General features: G+C 32.1%; 1 protein-coding gene across 3 annotated transcripts in view; it reads left to right on the top strand.

The window, feature by feature from the left end:
* SOX5 (SRY-box 5) overlaps window positions 1-24,136 on the top strand; it is a 378,734-nt gene that overhangs the window by 34,174 nt on the left and 320,424 nt on the right. For 2 of the 3 annotated variants that reach the window (XM_006912686.1, XM_006912687.1), the window contains exon 1: window positions 17,786-18,016. In XM_006912686.1, the coding sequence (XP_006912748.1) occupies window positions 17,786-18,016 (231 nt within the window). Of the gene's footprint in view, window positions 1-17,784; window positions 18,017-24,136 lie in introns of those variants that run through there. The other variant, XM_015589995.1, reaches the window with a different exon arrangement.

The following is a 24,136-nucleotide window of genomic DNA, read 5'->3' as shown; positions in this document are numbered from 1 at the left end:
TAAAGAAATAAACTCAAAGAGGTTAAGTAACATGGTCAAGGTCACAGAGCTAGGAAATAGCATAACTAAGACTCAGTCCAGATTTGCTTAATCAAAGCTCATGCTCTTAAATATTACCCTCATGCCTCCATTTTGGTTTATTACACCCTTTGAGAAATCCTACATTAGATTAAAAAATTAGTAATATTGTTTGTGGCTCAAACAATTATAATTCAAAGTGAGTAACTCACAACGTAACTCATGAAGTTCAAAATCCAAAGTGAGTACACCACTTTGATCTTGGTTAAAAAGTTTCTTCTGGATTAAAAAGTCTATTAGATAGATGGGTTTCAGTACTAGAGATAAAGACGAGAATGTGAGATTTGTATTTAAATCTAGAATTTTCAATTAGATTACTTACTGTGGTATAAAAGTTGAGCAAAATTTGAGCAAAGATAAAAAATAAATGAGAACTACTAGCATGGATTTAAAACAACAGTTCTTTAATTAGTAATAATAATAGTAATTAATTTTTAAACTACCTGGATCTTTGGGAATTATTAAGCTCCCATGCTTTAATCCTTTTATACACAGAGTTTTTAGTTATCATCATTATCATCTAAATGTCTATGACTCTTCCTTATAATTTATTTCTTTGTTCTCCACCATGATAGATTCTAAATTATTGTTGAAGAAATAAAAATTAACACACTTCTTCTAGATATACCTCAAGGAAATCATGAGTTCTAATTAGCTTAAAGTTACTTGTCCAGGCAAATCAATGTTTATTTAACTAGGCCTATGTTGACATGACCTAAATCAATTCAAACGATTAAAGCATCTTCAAATATGTTATGGAATATTAATAATTGAGGACCATGTTCTACTTTTATAATGGTGCAAATGTATTTGTAAACAAACTACTAGGAGAAAAATTTTAAAAACACAGTCAGCTTATACATTCTGTTTCCCCTCTATAATTTTTTTAATGCTTGATTATATAGATAGCACCAACAATAATTGATTTCATAGGAATTAATTAATCTTGAGCTCTGAAGATAGAAGAAATACAAATTCACAGTTAACAATAATTATTTTACAAATAATTATGATTATTTCACAAATTATTTCCAAACGTTGTAATTCCTTTAGAAGTTTCCTCAGATAAATTGTAGGATAAGTTACCTTCCCAAAGCTTTACCTATATTAACAAGATTGAAATGTTGGGTCAAACTGCTCCAGATGGAACTATTATGGCAGTACAATAACACATATTATCTTTTCTCAGCATCTAAGTGAAGAAATTAGTAAAAACTGACGTAAAAATTCATAACCTATCCCTGGGAACATATCATGAGAGAACAGGACATCATCTGTCCTATGTGTGCATTAGGAATGAGCTGTGATTCTGTATGGCATATGCTTCTAGAACAATCATTAAATATGTGCTTCTGATGGTTCCCCAAAAAGGTGATGTTGCAAAGAGAGTGCTAAAAAAAAGAACCTAATGAAAAAAGTTAGAAGAAAAAAGAACATTGACTTTTAATGTAGATCTAATAACAATGTTCAATAAAAGCTTGTGTTCAAATAAAGCAACAGAAATGATAAATATATATCTAATTCTTTGGAGAAAAATTATTTTAGAGCATATATTTAAGTTCCTTTATAAAAAGATGTTCTATGATGAAGTTATCATAATATTTAGGTTTGGTGTAGCTCTAAATTCCAGTTCACCTACTTCTAACTGTAAGACTTATATCCACTATGTAATCACTCTGTGCTAGTTTCTATAGGTAAAATGGAAGTAATAATGTTTTTAAAAATCGCTTTATTGGGATATAATTTGCATACCATAAAATTGACCCAGTTAGTATACAATCTCATGAGTTTTAGTGTATTCACAGAGTTGTGTAAGTATCACAATTTAATTTTAGAATATTTTTCTTAACTCTAGGAACTATCTTCTACCCATTAGCAGTTGCTCCCCATTTTCCTTCTTCCCCACCAAACCCCCGTCCTAGGCAACCACTAATCTGCTTTCTCTATATATAGATTTGCTTATTCTTGACATTTCCTATACATGGAATCAAAAAATATGTGCCTTTTCTGAATGGCTTCTTTCACTTAGCATAATGTTTTCAAGGTTCATTCGTGTTATAGCCTAAATCCGTACTTCATTCTTTTTTATTACAGAATAATATTTCATTGTATGGATATGCCACATTTTGTTTGTCCATTCACCATTTGGTAGATATTTAGATTATTTCCACTTTCTTGACTATTATAAGTAATATTGCTGTGCACATTTTTGTACAAGATTTTGTATGGACATATGTTTTCCTTTCTCTCAGGTACATACCTGGGAGTGGAATTGCTGGATCATATGGTTATTCTCTGTTTAACCTTTTAGAAACTGTCAAAATTTTCCTAAGTGGCCGCACTATTTTATTTTCCTACCAGCTATTTATGATAGTTCCTTTGTCTCCACATCAACTGCAACACTTGTTCTAGTCTTTTTTTTTTTTTTTTTTTGCCATCTTAGTGGATGAGAAGTGGTATTGAGTTGTGATTTTGGCTTCCGTTCCACTAATGACTAATATTGCTAAGTATTATATATTCTTATTGGTCATTTGTATGTCTTCTTTGAAGGAATGTCTATTCAGGTCCTTTGCCCATTTTTAAAATGGATATTTGTCTTTTATAATAGTTGTAAAATAGTTCTATATGTATTTATACATAAACACGAGTGGTTGGAATTCTTTACATATTCTGGATATGAATCCCTTATTAGATATATGACTTGCAAGTATTTTCTCCCATTTTTTCGGTTGTCTTTTCACTTTCTTTATACTATCATGCCCAGCACAAAAGTTTTTAAATTCGAGGAAGTCGAATTTATCTGTTTTTTCTTTTGTTGCTTGTGTTTTGGTATCAATTCTAGAAACCAATGCCTAACTCAAGGTCATAAAGATTTACTCCTATGATTTCTTCTAAGGGGTTTGTGATTTTAGCTCTCACTCTTAAGTCTAAATTCCTATAGAGAATTGTTATGATGACCAGAAAAAAATACATGTAAAACATCTAGCACAGGTACTAGCCAATATCAATATACAGTTACTGAGAGTCATTCATACGTCTCTGAAATCAAAGTGAATAAATTTGTCCTGGGAAATATCTTTAAGTCCCTCTCACAACGTTATTGTTCTTACTGCTTTTGAAAGAGATATAAATAGCAAGAGTCACTGAGAATTTTAAAGAAATATTTCCATAGAGATTTGAATCATTATAGGTATTTATTAATAAGCATTTAAAATAACAAGAATGCAAAGAGATGGAAGAAAAGAGATAAGATAGTAAGTTTGAGCAGATTTAAGATTCTGCTGCTCATTTATGCAAATGTATATAAGTATGAAAACATGTTACAGTATAATCAAAATTTTCTTATTGGAAACTATATTGAGGAAATTTGGTTTATACTTAAAATAATCATTTAAATTATTATTAGTTTTCTTAAGATGTCACAGAATTATGCTATGTTTATTCTTTGTTTCTTTTATATTAATATTTTGGTGAGTTTTATGAATGTTGAATAGATTATCCACAAATATTCTGGATAATTTACTAATACATTAAGGAAAGGATGGTTGGAAGTTCATGATGGCAAAGAAGCAAGTTTTTTTTTAAACATCGCTCCCCTTTGCAATAGAGTATATAATTTTTTGTATGTATTTTTTCTTTCTTTTGTATTATGATTTGAATATGACATTGACTGGTATGATTTGTGATACATTTTGACCTGCTCAGCTTGTTTCATAAGAACCAAATATTTATTAGAAGGGAATAAATTATTCAATTATTTTTGAAAGTATACTACCACATGAAGCCAATTGGACTGTGAGTAGCTATTGTTCTTGTATCTACACTAGCCAAGGATACGGGTGAGATAAACTCTGAAAGCAACTTAGTTTACGCTAAAAACTTATGTTTTGTATTATAAATATACACTTCGTGTTGAATAGGAAAGTAAGTATACAGATTGGCGAAAGAATCACATTTACCTCCTCTAAAAAAGGATAATCCTTTTAGGTCACTGACAGGACAGCTTGAAGAATTCTTACACTGCAGCTGCAGCAGTCTTTGGATAAATAGAGGCTTTACTGACACTCGAATATTTGTCCCAACCTCAAAGGACACCCCGAAATAGAACTTTACAGATGATACAGCTCTCTCCACACTGATTCTGGTGGCTCTTGCCTAGGGATTTCCTTGGGCATCTAATATGTTTTGCTGACAGTAATGCAGTTTCGGTAGCTCTCTTTGAGTGGAATTTGGCTTCAGTCCTTCATAAATAATGTCAGCCTAGTATGTAAGAATGACAAATGTGAAAATAGGAAATGCATATTTAAATCTCTGGAAAATCATCCCCATGGTTTGATGTTCTCGGACACATGAGAGATAGGTTTTGAAAGGGTTAATTAGCTCAGTCTAAAACTTTTCTTCAAACCTCAGAACCATATCTAACAGTTGCTGCACACTGAGTATGCACATAGCCAACTCTCTTCGAAATTCACTTTCTATGGGAAACACATTCTTTAAAATGTAAGACACATACCCGTGATTCCAGCACTCAGTCTACCTCAATTATGCGTGCTTTACTATCTTTTAAAGGAATGTGTCATTTTCTAGAGTCCTCAGCAGAAATAACTATCTCACAATCCAAAGCTGTTGATAATATTTTGGTAAAAAGGAATCCAAAGCAAGTTTCTGTAGACATTAAAAATATTTTTAGGGAACTATGTGTAGATGGTTTAATGGAGAGGAAACCAGTATTTTAAGAAGTCTTTAAATGATCATGCCATCAGTAGAAAAACAAAAACAGAAAACAAAAAAACGAAATTAAAAAAAAAAAAGCAAAAAACAAAACAAAACAAAAGTTGAGAGAAAGGGAGGTAGAGGAGCATTCTGTTCCCTTTGGAACACAAAGGTCTTTCAGTTGTGGGGGATCGTAATGGGGGTGTTTGGGTAGTGGAAAAAAAAATGTTCTAGCATGTGGTAATGAGGTTTAAAAAAAAAGCAATGGATGATTACTTTTCTCCATCAAGGCTCCTTTATCCTCATAAGCTCAGACAGTGGTCAGCGTGTTAGACACCCCTCCCTGTTTTATCCATCCCTTAACTATGTTCTTTGACAGGACTGGTTTATACAGCTGGGCCTTTGTTACGCTTTGGGAGAAATACTGCAGAACATCAGAAACTGTGGCAGAGTACCTGTACAACAGTAAATGGTAAACACTCTGTTGAGTACATGGTTCTACCTTTAAAGTTTTGCCTTTGATTGATTAGTTTTTCTTTTATGGGTTTGTAAAGTGAACATCTTTAACATTTCCAGGTTTTATACTGACAGGTTTCATTGTGATATTGGCAAACTATGTTAATCAGTAAAATTTCTTGTCAGTTATATTTTAGTAACAGAATAAGAAAAAACTCAGCTACATTGCTGACTGAAATGTCAGTAAAATTAGACATTTCTATAGTAGTGATGTAGTATTTTAAAGAACATCTGCATCGTGCATGCTTATCCTTGGAACTGATTAAACAGAGAAAGCGAATAGGAAAATCTGTTTGTTTGAAAAAGTTTATCACTATGACATACTTAAAAATAATTTTTAAAATGGAAATTTGGTAGTGACTTTACTGTTATCCGCATTTGAAATCTAGTGTAAACCTTGTACTGGGACCTTTTTCTGTCTTTATACTTGTCATACTTTTATAAGAGTTTGATGATTTTCTTCTCTACGGTATATGCCATATCCTTTGAATTTTTATTTCAGGGGCCAGAATCTGGTAGCCTTTAAGTTACTACTGAACAGGTTGTACACATTTATAGAAAAGAGCTAACATTCCTAGCTCGTCCACAGTGGCAGTATGAACCATATTTTTAAAGGTTTTTCCCTCCCTAAAAACAACAGGGAATGTGCTAAAACCAGAAAGATTAATGGGGGAAGAAGATAAACAGTTAAGACGTAAAATAAGTTTAGAGGTCAAGCTAGAAAAATAAGAAAGCTTATGGATTTAATTCATATTCATCCAAGCAAAGAAGCTTTGGCATGAAAGGAACCAATGAAGAGGCTCAGCATTCTTATAACATCAACCATAGCTGCATCCCGCTGTTTTGGAGTTTGGGTTGATAGATGCTCATCGTCTTTGGCACTGCACCCTTACTTTTGGACTTTTCACGATTATAATGGCAAATTCTTCATTTTGCCAGGAAGTTCAGAAAATTTGTCTTTGCCTAGTATGCCTGTCTTTCATATCAGAAGCTGTTGTCCTAGGAAAGATTTGTACACTGTATATATGTTCTTCACTGTCTATTTTGAATATAACATAAATATTTTTTACTTTGTTCATTTTTTAACAGCTGTTGTAGAAACAGACTATAACCAAGTCTGTATGGGGCATGAAAAGAAAGAGTGAGTCCCCTAAATTGGCCAGACTTTAGCAGTGTGTAAACTTTTCCTTGTCGGGGTTATTTGGATTCCAAAGAGGGTAGGGGTCATAATATTTTTCTTCATTGGACAACTTAGTCATTCTCAGCAAATCTGTCGGTGATGTTCAGTGCTCCTTTTAGCTGTGAGCCTCCTTTCTCATTTCAGCTAGAAGGAAAAGAAAAAAAAAAACACCATTCTCTAGAGGTTTGCTTTTGAAGGCTTAACTTGCTTGATTTCACAATGACCTTTGAAAACAAAAGAAATTAAAACTAGACTGGTTACTTAATTATTTTTGTCATCATTATTAGATCTTAAATAAATTAAACATGCCACAGATTTTATTTCAAGACATACACCATGCTAAGAATAAGTCACTTATGATTATAGAACAATTTGCTATTTATTTTGGCTTAGCTAGTAATATGAGAGGGGATAGGGAGAGCAAGGGTGGGGGTGGGCACTTTAAGAGGAGGCTCAGATAAGGAGACAGGGAGGGAGGCTCAAAATAAGTTCTTAAGGGTATTATTTTGGAAAATAAAATTTTATATCCTATTTGCAGTTCTGCCAAAGGGATAGTCTCCTGGGAGAGTCAAAATGACAAAGTCATTAAAATAAATGAAATGATATTTTTACAGAGGGGTCAATATCATTAAGCCTAAATAGATATTCTTTTCTACTTAAAACTGTTTTTTTGCATGTGCACCTCACCTGACCAGTGATTTTCAGGAATGAAATCTATCTTCTTGTACCGTGAATATGGTGAAAATGAACTCTTTTTATAGGTTATTACAAACATGTTCATGTATATGTGAACATATGAAGACCTGAATATATCCTCATGACGATAAAATGAAAAAAATTGACTGGTGTTATTTTAGAAATCATTAATTAAGAGATTTGTACTACTCACTGTAGTAGTAATAGTTATGTATTACATTTTCTTTGGCTTTTTAATAAATTTTTATAGGTTAACAAATGGAAGGAGTTTGTTTCTACTTCTTTTTTTCTTTAAAATACACAAAATTTTCAACCAAATTATTTTGAATTATATAGTAATTAAAATTGTTAGCATATGATTAGGTTAAATTAAGATGGTGCCATCTGATTCTTAATAGAGAAGTTCCATATAAAAGGAATATTGATGTTCGTTAACATATCATTATAAAGTAGTGGTCTTCTCTGTCTTCCTCCTTCTATCATCCTCCTCTTCCCTTCCCTTCTTCTCCTTCTTCTCTCTCTCTCTCTCTTTCTCTTACACACACACACACACACACACACACAGGATTGCACGTATACACAAGACACAGATACTCTCGGACTTCCCTGAAAGGTTCATTTAAGGATAGAACAATAGAAATTGAATTAATCCCCGTTTCACTGGCAATTGTTCTGGTAGAGTGCTGAAAAGATCATCTATTTTCAGGGATCGTATAGACAGTTTTTAAAGATACCTTTTTAGAGATCTTGAGAATAGATATGGATTTCCTGCTATTCTATCCAGTGTTCGATAACCTGAAATTTATACACATGGCAACTATGTGTCTCAGAAAAATCCAAAAGGTTTTTGATATTTTAGACTTTATTTCTTTAACTCAGTAGACACAATTACTTGTTAAACAATTTGTCCCAACCTTTGGTTCAGAAAAATGGTACTTATATTAAATGCAGGGGTTTTTTGTTGTTGATGTTATTTCTTATTATTAATAAGAGTTGTACAGCATGTACTGGAAGAGATAGTTTTTGCTATTCCCTGTTTTTTTTTTTTCCTCCAATTTTCTTTCTGTCCCAGGAATGGCGTATGTGGCTACTCAGTGCTCAGCTTTCAGACATACAAGGAGCTGAGCATCTGGGGAAACTCAGGAGGTGAGCACTTTCACGCTGACTCAGAGACCAGCCGTATGACTCCAGTCTGGCGCTGTCACGCCTGGTTATGGAAAGGCAAGAACAATGCCTCCCTTGAGAAGGGGGAAAAAAGTCTAGTGCAGTCACAATTTTGATGTAAAATTTAAATCATCCCTCCACATCCTGTGGACTTAGAGCTGTCAGAAATGCAAAACCCATGCTCAAATGGAAAAAGTTTTTTATTTCCTTTAAAAGTATACCCTCTCTAACTATAATTACAAGTTTTAGAACCACAAATCTTAATGCTAGATTATTCAAAGTAATTTATAAATATTCAGAACAAAAGGACTTTGACAATTTTAACCTGTAGATTACTGAAGGGTAAATGTTCTTTTTCTGTTTGTTTCTGATTAATGACAAATATATAACAATACATGAATTAAATAATTCACAAAAAATTCGTACTTAAGGTTTGAATTTTTTTCTTCCAAACTCATGTATTTGGTCATTTATCTACAACTTCAAAGAAATTTCTCTTCTACATTTAAAGATCTTAATCATTTCTATTATATTTTCTTCAAATAGATTCGGTTGAAATTTAGTGTATTTGATAATTAAAAAGATTCTGTGGTCAAATGTTTAATAATTCAAGTTTGGTGTTTTAAGATAAGGAAATACAAGTTTAACAGCTATTAAATGAGTCAAATATAGTTTAGTTTCTTTTTTTAAGTAGAAGGTGCTTATTGCCATATTTTTATTCTGTAAATCAGGAGAATAGTTTTGATAATTTTTTAAAAAAAATCTAGAATTCTGTAAAAATGTTTACTAGCTCTTCTCTTTATGAAAGTGGCTTTGTACTTATGAGTCAGAAAAGTTTTCCTAACCAATTTTCTTTCAGCTTGTCAGACTCATAATGAACTCTGTCTTTTCTAAGTATTATAACACTATAGAATGATTGCAGTTGAGTTAAATTAAATTTAGTAATCTTTTTATCTTTTTATTCATCAGGAATACTGTTGTTTTAGGCACTTAGTAAGTGTGGATTAATATTAAAACAGTACAATAAAACATAAAGATGAGAATTTTTAGCTGGCAGATATATTTGTTTAGGTAAGTTTGGGCTCTAGAGCCCAGCTATTAGGTTACTCATAATAAAGCACTCTTCTTATTTAGAAAAGTTTTTTGGAGTTTTCATTCAATAACATAATTTGGGAGTAAATTTTTAGTGATTTACAGTTAGTTAGACAGTAAGAGAAGAAAGCAGAAAAGGAATCACATTTTGAATTCTGAATCATTGTAATTTTGCTACCATAAACTATTCATTAAAACTTAGCTTTGGTACTTGTCTCCCTTGCCTAGAAAACAAAATTCAATGGACATTATAAAGTTAATTTTATTGTATATTTCAGGTACATTAATTCAAACACTTCTGAAATATCCTGTATCCAACTAATAAAGAGGCACTTATTTCTTTCAGGTACTCACAAGAATTAAGTTCTTTTTCTAATTCTTTCCTTATCTTTCTTTAACCTTTGTTGTTTTTCTTTTCCTTTTCAATTCCCACACCTTCCTTGGAGAACCCTGCACCTTCTCATTTTCTCCTCTTCTTATCCTCCCGTCCTTCTTTGACTCTGGTGGTTTGGACAAGGCTGGGAAAGCTTTTAGATAAGAACAGAGATGCTAGCAAATAAAAGGGCAAAAAGGTGGTGAACAAGTTAAAAGTGGTGCTATTATCGGAGAGAAGGAATATTAATGAAGTATTTGATTTTAATGCAGAAAACATCTCAGAAACTAAACATATGACAAGATAAACACAGGGGACAGCCTTGGTAAAGGTCACTTTGAAAGTTCTTGGTGACTACACCATTTTTAATTGACACAATTTTAAATACAGTTTGAACTTTTGTAATACTTATTACATTTTTTTCTGTAAATTGAAATCATATTGTAGAACAAAATAATAAATTTATTCTTAGCTAGCTGTAGTTCGAAAATTATTTTTGTTTTTAGATTCCAATGTTATGGTAAGTTTTGTTTCTAAATACTAGTAGAAATAAGTTCTACTCTGATGAAATGTATAGAAGGCTTATGAAGGAGTCTAGTCATATTTATTATTCTATGTTGTCTGTTTTTATATTTCTATGCAATCTGTGTTTCTGCTTCCATGTATAGTGTATGCCAGGATCTGATGAACTTGTTCAGGCCTGTAAGTAACAATATAATGAATGAGATCACTGTATGGGATAAGCAACGAGTAAAGAAGTATAGGGATTGGCATGTTCTTTCTATATTAGAAATTGATGGCAAAGAAGATTTATGGAAACTAGAAGAAAAATTTTAAGACTACATGTTTACCACAAATCAATTTTCTATTTAAAAGCCTTCTGAATATTATATATGACAGAGTTGTTTATAAAATATACATGGAATATTCACAGGGTAAATGTAAGGATGACTCCAAACAGTAGGAAAATAAAGACGTTAAAAACATGTTATAAGGAAAAATAAAGAACAAACCATAAGATATGAATAATAATTGAAATTTCATAGATAAGGATAATGAAACTGATTTTTTCTGTAATAAAATGATATGCTATGTTTATGTAATTCTGTTTATAAATCACATAGAAGTGTTGGCTGTTTCATTCATTTGAATCAAAACCTATACATTCATGTTAAATGTCTATATTGATTTCCCATACTGAACAGGTAACATTCTATTGTAAAAATAGCTTTGATGAACAGTAGAGTTTAATTCCTGATGTATTATTGAATTGTGTACTTGAAATCTATATACTTTTATCAACGAATGTCACCCCAGTAAATTTAATAAAATAAAAAATAATTTCTAATTTTGATTACTCTTCTCACATCAACATTAATTACAAAAGGCACCAGACAAAAAAATGTAAATGTCCTGAATAAATAGTCTTATTATTAGAAAAACTTGAGTCACATAACTTCTAGAAAAAGAGTATAATATTTGTCTAAAAAGGATTACTAGTAATTATTTTATTTTGTAATATCCCATATTTGTTGTTCCCATAAGGAGATGAATCCTTATGAATATTTTGTCATTTTTAAAACATTTTCTGCTATGTTTAAAATTTAATCTGAGAGTGAATATTAAAAATAGGTATTTAGAAGAGTAATTAATAGAAGTTTTAAGTTAAATAAATATAGTCCAAAATTTTAAGACACTATTCAGAATGTTGTTTTGTAGAATTGTTTAGAAAATAATTATACTGCTTCACTTATCACTTTGACTTCTCATTATCTTTCTTCTTTGTTCAATCCTTTTTATACATTGGTCTCCCAATCTTGGATGGGCTCCAGGATTCAGATTTTACCCCCAACTCTGCTCTATTTTTCCATTAATGAATGAATGGATGAGTAGATATATTTCTTATATTTTCATCTAAACTGTGTTTTCTTAAGGGTAAATGTGAAGGGTCTTTATATCTAAGTTGCCTATTTCCCCCATTACACAAAGTTAATTTGCTTGGCACACAATAGACCCTCTTTCTATCATTCATTTATTTATAGAAAAATACATTGAGTGCCACGTACGTACTAGGAGTTGTGCCTCCATACAATAATTCTATCTTATTCAGCACAGAGGAGTTGACCATTTAGGGACAAAATACAGAGTATTTGGAAAGACCTTTATTATACAGTCATATCTTTAGCATTAATCTTGGGAAATCAAGGTGACTTGGTCAAAAACAGAACTGTACTTAACCAAAATCTTATTAAATTCAAGATAGTCTACATGTCATGGGGAATTTAAGCAATTAAACAATGATATTCTTACATTCCAATTGCTTGTGTTCTGGTTTTAGGTACTGTATATACTAATAAGAAGAAAAGGAAAGTTAAACTATTTAATAAATGTCACAGGTTATACCGATATTCAGTTTTTCATGCGGGCTGTTAACAAGAATTGAGGTAGTTTGAGATGGGGTGAAGTCGCTTCAACTGTGGTGATAGAGGATGGCTTTGTAGAAGAACTAGAATTTGAGTATGTTCTTTATAGACATTTATGTTTTGCAATATTTATACAAAACTGCTAACCTTAAAAGAAATAATATGCCAAAAAAAATAACCAGTAGAAGGCACTGCTTCCTAGGACTTTATCTCTGAATTAACCAAAGGTTAACATATTCAGAGAAAGAAACTTTGAAAAGAAACAATTATATTAGGACAGCAATTCTTATTCTGAGTCTTCCATTTTATGTTTATTCCATATACTAATTCCTTTGACTTTGTATATTTTGTAATTTTCCAGAATAATTAGAGCAAAGAATATATCCTATGCAGATTTAAGTTTAAAGCTGTAAGTAGATAATTCCTCAGCAATAAGTCTATTTATAATTAACTAGGCAGCATTTTTTATAAAGTTACTTCACTTTATAGTCTTTTACTTATACATTTTAAAAAGAACTATAAGATTTTTTTACATGTACTTTAAAAAATGAATTAAACAGGGTTTACCTGTCCCATTACATAGAAATTATTTTTTAAAAAGAATACTGTATCACTGAACTTGATTTCCTTTTTCCTAACAATATTAAGGCATTTTCTAAGCATACTTTCTTGTACGTCATTGTCTCACAACCATTCATCATTAGAGAATAGTAGGAGAGTTCCTGGTTTTAGTTAATAGCTTTCATTTAATAGATATTTATTTAAAAAATACTATTTTCAGAAATGATCCTAAGTACAAGATGAGTAGCTGTGAACAAAAATAAAGTCTACCCTCTTGAATCTTATATTATAGTGGGAAAGACAGATAATAAACAAATAATTATAAAATATGCCAAGTGATGATAAATTCTGTAGACAAAACAGAGAATAAGAAGTATTAGAGGAAACAGGTGCTGGTTTAGCGGGAAAAAGCAAGGAAGGCTCATTGGGAAATGATGTTGAAACAGAAAAAGAAAAATTAGGTGAGGAACAGGCAAGTAAACATATCTGGGGCAGAAGTATTTCAGATTGAGAAAATACCAGCTGTGAAAAAAGATATGTTTAAGTAAGTGGTCTATTAATTTCTTGTTGTAACAAGTGACTACAAGTTTAGTGGCTTAAACAATACAAATGCATTCACTTAAAATCAAGTTGTTGGCAGGGCTCATTTCTTCTAGAGGCTCTAGGGAAGAATCTATTTCCTTGTCTTTTCTAGCTTCTAGAGGCTACCTACATTCTTTGGTTCATGGCCTCATCATCCATTTTCAAAGTCAGCCTCATAGTATCTTCAATTGTTCTTTACGATCTTCCTGCCTTCCCCTCTTGTAAGGACATATATGATTACTTTGGACCCACCTATAGTATCCAGAATAATCTCATTTCAAGATCCTTTACTTAATCACATCTGTAAAGCCCTTTTTGCCTTGTAAGGTAACATATTCACAGGCTTCAGGGTTAGGATTTGGACATCTTGGGTGAGGGACATTATTCTAAGGCAAATGTTTTGCAAACTTGACTTTGCGTTAGAATCACCTAGGAGCTTTAAAATATTCTGATACCTTGTGTGCACTCCAAAACCAATAATATCAGAATGTCAGACAGTGTGACCCAGGCAGCAGTATTTTTTAAACCTCTCCATGTAATTCCAATGTACAGTCAAGGTTGGGAACCATTGAGTTAATTTTCTGGTGTAGTCTCTCACTCTCTGCCCTACCCCTAAATCTGCTACACATGTCTAAATACAACTGGGGACATCCTACCTACAGAGTAATTATAATGCACATGGAGAGCCTTTAGTGAATAGCAAAGGACTCCAGTAATTGTAAAATTACTTCCACATATGAACTGGAGTAGCCTGATTGTACAGATTGCTACATGGACAAATAAAGGAAAAATGACTCCTTGTACAGAGCAAGTTGCCCCTTAAGAGGGAGGCTGTTTCTTATCTGTTCCATTCATGTAACTCAGCAACTCCAGGAATGTTGTAAACTAGAAATGGGATTTAAGTAGAGACCCTGAATTATATAGTAAATTTCGATTAGATAAATGTCTTGTACATAGTAAGTGGTCAGTAGATTGTTGATGATTTGAAGATTCTCTTTTGCCCTGGAATTAGACATTAGTTCTTTCAAAAAGATTTTCTTGTCTACACACAGAACTGAGTTAAAGACTACTATTAAGTCAACATAGCTCTGTAAATTAGTTTCACACTGAATTATATGTCTGCCTCATTTCAGTTTCTTTGAAGTCTGAGTTTTGTTCATTGGTAAGCCTAGTACCTACCACAGGAATGAGAAAAATCATCTCTGAATGAATACATGAGAGCATACCTCAGGTATCCTTGTACTGTGACACAGTCATGCAGCTTAAACTACAGGAATTGGAACCCTACACATCCCAGATACCCGATGTATAGAAATTTGCAGTGCTTTCCTTCTGCTTTTTTAAAATTAATGAGACTTTCCTCTGTCCAAAATGAAACCCTTGATAGATGAATAAAATTCAATAGTCTAAAGTTATTGGTAAGTTAGTTATCAATATTTTTAGAAGCAGTATAAATCAGACCAAACATGACTAATGTGACCAACAGATTGATAGCTCCCTACATAATTTGTTATGTATTTTACTTTTTTTCTGACTTAGTAGCCTATTATTAACTATAAACATAGTCACTTGTTATTGTATTAATTTAAAAAAAAAGATATCTTTTATTTCAGTTATATGAAAATACTTGAGTTTACTCAATAAGAACATTCTCTAAGTCTCTGAAAATGGAGTTGAAATAAACATGAAATATGTCATATTTTAGGATCAGTTGCCTTCTGGCACCATGAACCCTTTATGTTCAGTGTTTTAGATCTTATCATTTTTGTTTCATAGAAATATGTGTGTGTGTGTGTGTGTATACATATATAGAGAGAGAATATTTATACATTTATAAAGATAATTTAGATATTGAAATGACTAGAAGTTTTGAGAAGACTAATGATATCTTAACTACCTTATGTCTTCTTTAGGATTTTTAATTTTCATAAGTTTTAATAATGATATTAATAAAGTAGAAATCAGCAGAAAGATCATACCTTCTGGAAGTCACAGACTTGTGTATTAACTTAGAAAAGACCAGCTGATCTAGCTTTCTGCTTTGGTAGCCTGGACACTGACTCTTGCCAATAGCTTGGAGTTTTCAGACAGTAGGAGACTGATTGTATATAAGACTGAGTTAGACACCAGAAAGCCAATTGATTAATTCCAACAAGAATGACAATGGTCACACAGACCATAAATACTACAGTTTGTATAATAAATGCATAATCTTCTTGTAGTCAAGCTACATGTGAAACCAAGAAATAATTAAAAGTCTCTTTATTGATTTATTCTGATAAATCACTTCACAAAGACCTGAAATTTTTAAATCTCTTCTATCAGCCCATTTTCTATGTGGGAATCAGAAGTTTGCTTGGAGAGCATGGAAGCAGAACAGTGAGAGTTAAATATCATTACTGGTGAGAGGGATTATGTATAGTTTCATATAATAGTTTGGTGATAGATATGGTATTGCCTATGAGACTAAGACTATTTGAATTGTGTTAACAGGTCCTTACTTCTTTTCTCCATACTTAGAGTATATTTGAAGTAAACTTTGCCAATGAGATAAAAAATAGTTACAGATACCTTAAATGTGTTGTCCCAGTCTGCTTCTTCTATAGATGGTCCTTTCATGGTAGCCACGAGCCTTACCTCCTCTTTCTCTGTTCTTCAGTTGATCAAGACACCTACTATTAACATTTCTTTTTTTATACTTACTAGTACATTTGATTGGTTAATTGTCATATGTGACTGGCAATGGATGATTTCTCTATTGTGAGGCTTTGTATTTCATGTTGATTTTACAGTTTAACTCCTAGAGGCCATCAATCTGCTTTCCTCATTTTAGAGGGTTTTTTTGTATGTTTTTTGCAGGGGCTCCACAGCCCCATACTATAGTTTTAAAGTTTGTAAAATAAAAAAAAAAGTAGCTATTGTTTATTGAATGTCTACTCTGTGCTAAATGCTCTACAAGTCATTTTTCATATGGTACACAGTTCATTCTCAAAAAGCATTACAAGTAGATATTGCACCTTACTTTAAAGATGTGCAAAATTGAGATAGATTACAGTCTCACAGCTTGTGAGTAGCAGAATCAGTATTGTAATCCGTATTTGTCTGCTTCCAAAACCCTTATTTTTTCTACAGTGCTATTATTTCTTAATAGAATATCTTTAACACTTGAATACTTTTTAAAAAAACTTCTAACACTAAAATAGTATTATTCAACAAAGATTAGAGACATTTCTTTTAGTAATACATTTTTAATTTAAAAATCAGTGATATATATGAAGAAAGTGGTGTTGCAGTTAGTTAACACTTTCCTGCCTCCTATCCCACTGGCTAGAATAAGAGTGGATAATCCTACAAACACATTTTGTTTGTGGAACAAAACTTACAGCTTTTTCAAGGACAGGTCAAGTTGTAAATAGAAGAGTTTATTTTTTTATTAAAAACTTAAACTCTGTATAATTTATGTAAACTTTTAATGAAAAGGAACTATTTAACTAAAAATATCTGCCACATATTTTTAGCCTCTGATAATATTCTCCAATCAGTACATAAGTACAAAAAATGTTTAAATTTTGTTCAGTTATCTTAAGTACACTGTCATATAGGCATTAGCTCATCAAAACAAAACATCTTTATTTGTTCTTTTTTTACTCAGATATCTAAGGAGTAAATATGTCTAAATCTTTCACAGAATTGTAGAAATAAAACTGAAACATTTTTATACTCTTACTTCCTTACTGCTTTGCAAATATTAGAGCCAGATGCCTACATTGGGTGATTTAGAAAGTAAGGGAAAAATTTCAAATGGTTCAGGATTAGCAATGAGTGTAAAATGTGTTCAGTTATTAAGCTTTAAACAAATATCAAACTTTTTGTCATGTGGTCTAAGGTTTACATATAACCAATATCTCTATATGTCACAGTAATCTTTTAATAAAATGCAAATTTGTTATAATAGTAATCATTCATTTATTTCATTTAATTTTTTTGACAAAATAAATTTTAGCCATTTCTCTTTTTTTACTACCAATGGCATTTGCTATCTGTACATATTCTGTCTTCAAGAAGGTCTATCAAAGTGTAAAACTAGATGGGTATTTTTCTTTCCTTTAAAATGGAATGGTCTTTCATTATGCAGTATTCTTAGGTGAATTCTCTTGTTTAAGAAGCCAGAATACAAGAGAGTGCTATATTAGTGTATTATTCTCACAACAAACAAGCACTGTTCTGTTGCTACCTGCTTGGCCATTGTTTCTGATTGTGTGTGCTTTGCAGTGGTATTTGGATGGTTTCCTGCTCTCTGCAAGCACAAAAAGGCATTTCTGTTACAATGGCCCCTAACCACACAATGACGGCATTAAGGATTTATGTGGAGGTTTCATTATTTTCTCCTCTTTTGTTCCTTCCAGGATGTCTTCCAAGCGACCAGCCTCTCCGTATGGGGAAGCAGATGGAGAGGTAGCCATGGTGACAAGCAGACAGAAAGTGGAAGAAGAGGAGAGTGACGGGCTCCCAGCCTTTCACCTTCCCTTGCATGTGAGTTTTCCCAACAAGCCTCACTCTGAGGAATTTCAGCCAGTTTCTCTGCTGACGCAAGAGACTTGTGGCCATAGGACTCCCACTTCTCAGCACAATACAATGGTAGGTTTCTCATGGTCTATTGTGCCTACACTCACTTTTTGACCAGTGTAGTCTTCTAATAGTTTGGCTTCAGTCCTTTGCTATATAATTATTATCTACTTAATGGCCATATGCAAGATATACTCCAAACATCTTAGAATTCTTTATAAGTAAATTGATTCCAGTAGGGAGTATAAGATATGCTAGTTTTTTGTTTGTTTGTTTTTTAAGAATTCCGCTTTTGAGACACATGACTTAATTACAGGGAAAAAAACCCATGTAAATATAAGAATAATGTTAAAGTAACACATTGAAATTAGCAAGAAAGATACCATGCTATTTCTAATAAAAGATTTTTTCACATAGAGTTACAACATAGTCTGAACAGTTTCACTGTAATAAATCCATGTTTTTCAATTTTTTGCTTTGTTCAGATTGGAGATTCCAGTATTCCTTACAGGACTGAGAATTTTATAGAAGAATATATTTCATAGAGACTATAGTTTTCTAATGTGACCACTGTAATTTCTAACTCTGTACCATTCATGCTGTTGTTTGGATAAATCAGTATTCCCTGGTGCATCCTATTCCAGAATTTGAAATTCAGGATAATTTATCTGGCCTCTCATCCTGGGGTCTGGATCACTGGGAAACTGGTTTTGCAGATGAGAATAAAGAAGACAACACAGCATCTTTGGCTGAAGCTTAAACAGCAGACGTACACAGATAAGGCTTTGGGGTCCATTTTAGGGACTTAAGTATGTAGAATCAGCAAGGTGCCAGGGCACTTAGGTGCCAGTAAAGCCACCCTCACCTTTTCAACATGGCTGCTTGGGTGAATGTCACGTTTTTGTGACCTCTCCTTCTTCAACTTCAAGAATGCCAGTGCCATTAATTTGATTATACCAGTTTGAACCAGATTACACCAACAAAAATGTTTGATCACATATTCTCACACCTTTAAAGACAACTCTGATTCTGTTAAATACTTTTTTTTGCTTTCTCCAGGAAATTATTACATATCATAAATGTGATTGGTACTGTAATATGCTGCTGGTTTATTTTATTGCATTACTGTATATGGAGTTAAATCAACAAGAAGCATCAAATATCTTCTAGTAGCTGTGAATTAGACACTATTTATATTCATATTAGATTTAAATAGTCTCATTCAACATTTTAAGCCTTATAGGTAAAAATTTGCCCGGGTGTTTGACTTTACAAGATTTTTCCACCAAGAATAATGTTTTAGCTAACACTTATGTAGCACTTACATAGGTGTAATGTTTTAAGCACATAATATATATTAACTCACTTAATTCTCACAATAATTCGATGAGGTATTATCAATCCCATTTCACAGATGAAGTAACGGAGGCACAGAGAGGTTAAATACCTTGTTCCAAATCACAGCTAATAAGTGGGAGAACCAGAGTTTTACTCAAGCAGTCTGATTTGGGCATCTATACTTACAATCATTATAAGTTCTTCACAAGGTGCAAGCGTGTTTTATTTTCTCATTATCTCTTCTTTGGCAAATTAAATCATACTATCCATAATTTCTCCCTCTCCCTCTACTATGAGTTCATGTTAGTTGTGTGCAATGATATAATGTTTTGACCTCCTCTCAAAAGAGTTAAACTAGGAAAAGAAAAGGGAGAAATGGTAGTACACAGTTCCACAGAGTAAGGCTGTCAGACTCTCCATTTGACATTGCATCATTGCTAATGCCTTTTCTCCCAATATTTTAACCATTGCTTTCTCTCAGGGAGTAACCTGTTGAGAGTGCTTCTTGGTTTGGTTTTCTCATGATACTATTATAAACATAAACATACAAATTTGAAGGAGTGGATATAAAAGAAAACCACAGATAAAAGGGAGATTATTTTAAGTATACTCGAAGTTGGGAATAAGTATATTAAATTATATACTATAGTTGGCATGAGGGGATACTGTGATGCAGGATGTTAGTGAAAATGAAACCATTCAATTTGTAATGGAGCATCCAGTTCAGCTAAATAAAAACTATGAACTGCCTACTTTTACCAAATTTGTTGTTGTTGATGTTGGATACTATAGAAATAGATTTTAATAAGACACAAATCCTTTTCTCAAGTAACTTTACCTGGAGCAGAAGTTCTTAATCAAGCTGTATGGATCTCCTGAAAATTAAAGGAGAATTCTGTATTTTCACACGTGTGAGTAGGAATACGGTTTCATCAGATTTTCAAATAAATCTGTAACCCAAAAAGATTAAGATCTACTGTTCTGGAAGTTAATAGAGTTTGGATACAAATGACTTAACTTATTTTTAGTGACATCAGCACTGATGATTTCTCTTACCGTGTGTCTAATTAGTTTCTAAATTTGTTTCTGCCTCAAATGTTTCTTGATTTCCACCAGCTTTTCATCTCTTGAGTAGAGTCTTGTAAGAGTCTCCTATAAGATCTCCAATTTTCAGCCTCTTCTCTTTTTTAGTCTTTCTTTCATCTTCCACTAGACTTATTTGCCTGAGAAATGAGTTGCATTATTTACCCCACTTTGGAAATGAATGTGTGTCCTTGTTGCTTATAGGATTTAGTCTAAAACTCTTTGTCTTAAGGTAAAATTACATAGACTAGTACCAAACTATGGTTTTAGTCTCCTCTCCTGCCACATCCTGCCATGGAGCCAATATTCCAATCATGCCAAGTTTTAGATATATATTCATAAACATACCAAGGGACCTCAAATAATACAGCTTCATTATCTCTACCTGGAAAACCTCTCTCTTTTTATATTTTACCTTCCTGGTAAATTGTATATATCTCCCACAAGACTAAGTTCAGAAATTGCCTCTTCTTAGATACTTTCAATGACTTCCCAAGGCAGAATGGTTCCTGCATTATTCTTTTATCCATGACACTTGTTTACATATTTTCTCATGGCCTATATTATAATTTATGTGTTTAAATGTCTGCTTTTCTATGCGCTGTATGTCTCCTTGAAGGCACAGTCATATATACATATGTATATTGATATTTCTGATACCAGCATATAATATATATTTAATTTACGATTACTGATTAAATAGCAGAGTTTATGTGGATGATTAAATATATGTTTTGGGCAAAGTTGTTAAGACACTATTCATAGTGAACATGCTGGTTTTCTAGAAATTTTCAAACAAAAAAGAATCTACTAATATAGTGTATTCAGAAAGCAGAAAGTATGTTATAATAGCTATGATATATTCAGCTGTTAAGCTGATTAAAATACATTTTACCCATTTATCAAAATGATTGAATATATTTATAGAATTGTCACCCATCACAAGTACTTTTTTTTTCTTGGATTCTAGGTCATTGTCATACTCGCATAACATGTCTTTTTATTTCAGTAGGAAAATGCATTCTCTATTTTTTTCCTATTCAGTATCTTTAAAAACAGAGAGAATGTTTTATGGTCTTTGTATCATACAGTTCAATTAAGGAAAAAAAACCTGATTTTTATATTTCATTTCTGTTTATGTGTGACATTCATGCTCCATTCTTAAATAAAAGAGAGATATTGAGAAGTCTACATTTTGTATTGTCTACATAGTTTAGAGACAAAGTAAAACTGATGAGTAATTCCTGTAATGATAGCTTGAAGTTATAGAGATGCCTTCAGTATAAAATTTAAGTTGGAAAATAATTCCTGAGATAAAAGTTCTGTACACTTCATGACTATTGCCATATAAGGATTTTGAGAAATTAGGGTCTTTTGTTCATATTGAGGGTATACAAGTGTTAATGTTTGGAATTACGTGAGATAAAGGTGTAATTCTTCCTTTCTGATGCTGTCTTTGTTACCTTAATATTTTGGAGAAGTAAAGTAGGTGCCTAATTAAGAGCCACTCCCAAACAGCTTTACCTCTTATGGATACTCTAAGTCCTTCTGTTCTTGGAGGTTTTACTCACTATTCAGAGTACACTATGGATGAATTGTACTAAGCAGATTATATACATATATTTATAAAATACTGTAAGATTTCTAATCAATATAAGATTGAGACATGGGTATTAAGTATGAAAAAGACTGTTGGTTTTTTCTCTGAAATTCTCATAATCTTGCCAAACAATTAATAGCAACTTTTGATTCTTTTATAATCTTCAAAAAGTAAAAGGCAAGGTTGGCAAGTTCAATTCTGACTTGAATGGAAAGGCAGTCCTGAGCCTTATTTTTATGGAAGGTCAGATCTACAATTCTTCTCCATCCTCCTTTTTTAAAACATGGATTTAAAGGCTGTCACTTCAGAGTTTCAGAGACAAGCAAGAATCATTATAATTTCTGGCTCATTTAAAATAATAGTTCTGATATAGATGGATTTATTTCATGATGTAAAGAACTATGCAGAATGACTTCATGTCAATCAACATGATTATTTATGAGCACAAGGAGGGAATAGAGTAAGTCTGAAAAGAAATCAAGTGTAGCATTAGAGGGAGCCAGGGGACGCTGTGGTGGCCATGTTGGTGCTCATTTTCTATCTGGTTGCGTGCTACTTCTGTTGGTTAGATTGTTCTGGTGTCAAACGTGACATGAAATGAAAATCTTCACTACCTGTGGTTACTGAATTACCAGTTGCCTTTTTTTTGCTCCCACAAAAAGAGTCTACTCTTATCTAGGCCAAACTGTCTTTTGACTCCTTAAGTTCTTCTTGAGTTGTGTGAACAGTTTTGTGTAACTGTGGAGTGCCTGCTTCCCACAATTGATTTTAAAAATATAAACATTTACTTTAACAATACAATATTTTATTAAAAAATAATTTGAGTAGCCCAGTCTACAGATAGCTGAATTTCATAAGAAATAAAAACTATGTTTGTGTGAAATTTTTTTAACATTTAAAGATGTAGTTGATTTGTAAATATGATACTGTCATATATTTTAGTATATCACTTATTTTTTATGTTGATAACATTTTTCTGATATTATTAAAGAATTATAGGCATCTAATACATGGAGTTTAAAATACTTTTGATGTATCTTAATGTACTTGAACATTTCAAGGAGACTAGTTATCATAAAGCAACATGTAGTACAAGTCAGTTTCTTCCCAAAGTTCATCAAAAGAAGAAAAAGTTTTCTTCTTAAGTTGTTCTCTAGAAGTTGAACATATAGCTGAGAACCAAGTATAACATTATAGCAAAGCTCCAACATATGAAACGCAAACTTAAACACTGAAAGAATTCATTCGGTGCACAAGACAGAGAGAGGCTTTTACTTGCTCAGGCTCACTGTCAACTCCTGGGATTCTTTATTTATCGAAAATAATTTTAATTGCTATATTATAGCTGTTTCTTGAAATATCTGTTATATAAATTTTGCTTACAATCTAACAGTCGTTAGTAATGTATTTTTGATGTGTGACTAGAATAATGTTATGTGTGAAGTACTGTTCAGAAAACTTAAGAAGGAAAAGAGAAATTGCATGTGCTATTTAAAAATAAGTCGCAGATTAAGACCTTAATTATGGTATGGTAAAGATTCCTATTTTTATATGGTAGTTTTTATAAGCTTTTAAATTCCTGGTTACTTTTGTACATCAAACTTAGTATAAGTTATTATGATGCTGTAATGCATACTGATTGTTAACACCAGTGCGGTTATTGTGCCAATTCTAATAATGAGAATTTCATTGTTTAGGGAGAGCAGTCTCCTATACTCTAGACAAAAAGTGTAATTACTTTTGAACGATGTGGAATGTTCTCAGTTTAATAGCATGGAGAATAAATTCAGAAAGATTCAGATAAAGTAAGCTTAGAAGCCATATGTGCAGTGTGGCAGTGTAAAATTATGATAGAAGGCAGTATAATTCTACACACACATACAGGATTTCACACACTATAAACTGTTTTATCTGTAAGAGATAGGCTTGCTTATCTGAACAAGGCCAATTCAATTGAAAAGAGGTGAAAATGGTGACAAGTTTGTATTTGTTTTTTATGGTAAATTGATGTTTATCATACAATGAAATTACATTGTTACAAACGTTATTCTGTAAATGTTGTCGGAAAATACCACATGAAGCTGTTTATCTAGATATAATTCCAGGCTTGTGTTTGAATGTAAGTGGTTCAATCTTTATACTTGCATTGTTTCTGAAAATTACCCCCAGGG

The sequence above is a fragment of the Pteropus alecto genome, unplaced genomic scaffold (genome assembly GCF_000325575.1).
Source record: "Pteropus alecto unplaced genomic scaffold, ASM32557v1 scaffold103, whole genome shotgun sequence".
In the NCBI taxonomy this organism is placed as follows: domain Eukaryota; kingdom Metazoa; phylum Chordata; class Mammalia; order Chiroptera; family Pteropodidae; genus Pteropus; species Pteropus alecto.
Note: the sequence above shows the minus strand (reverse complement) of the source record. Positions and strands in the feature narration are given on the sequence as shown.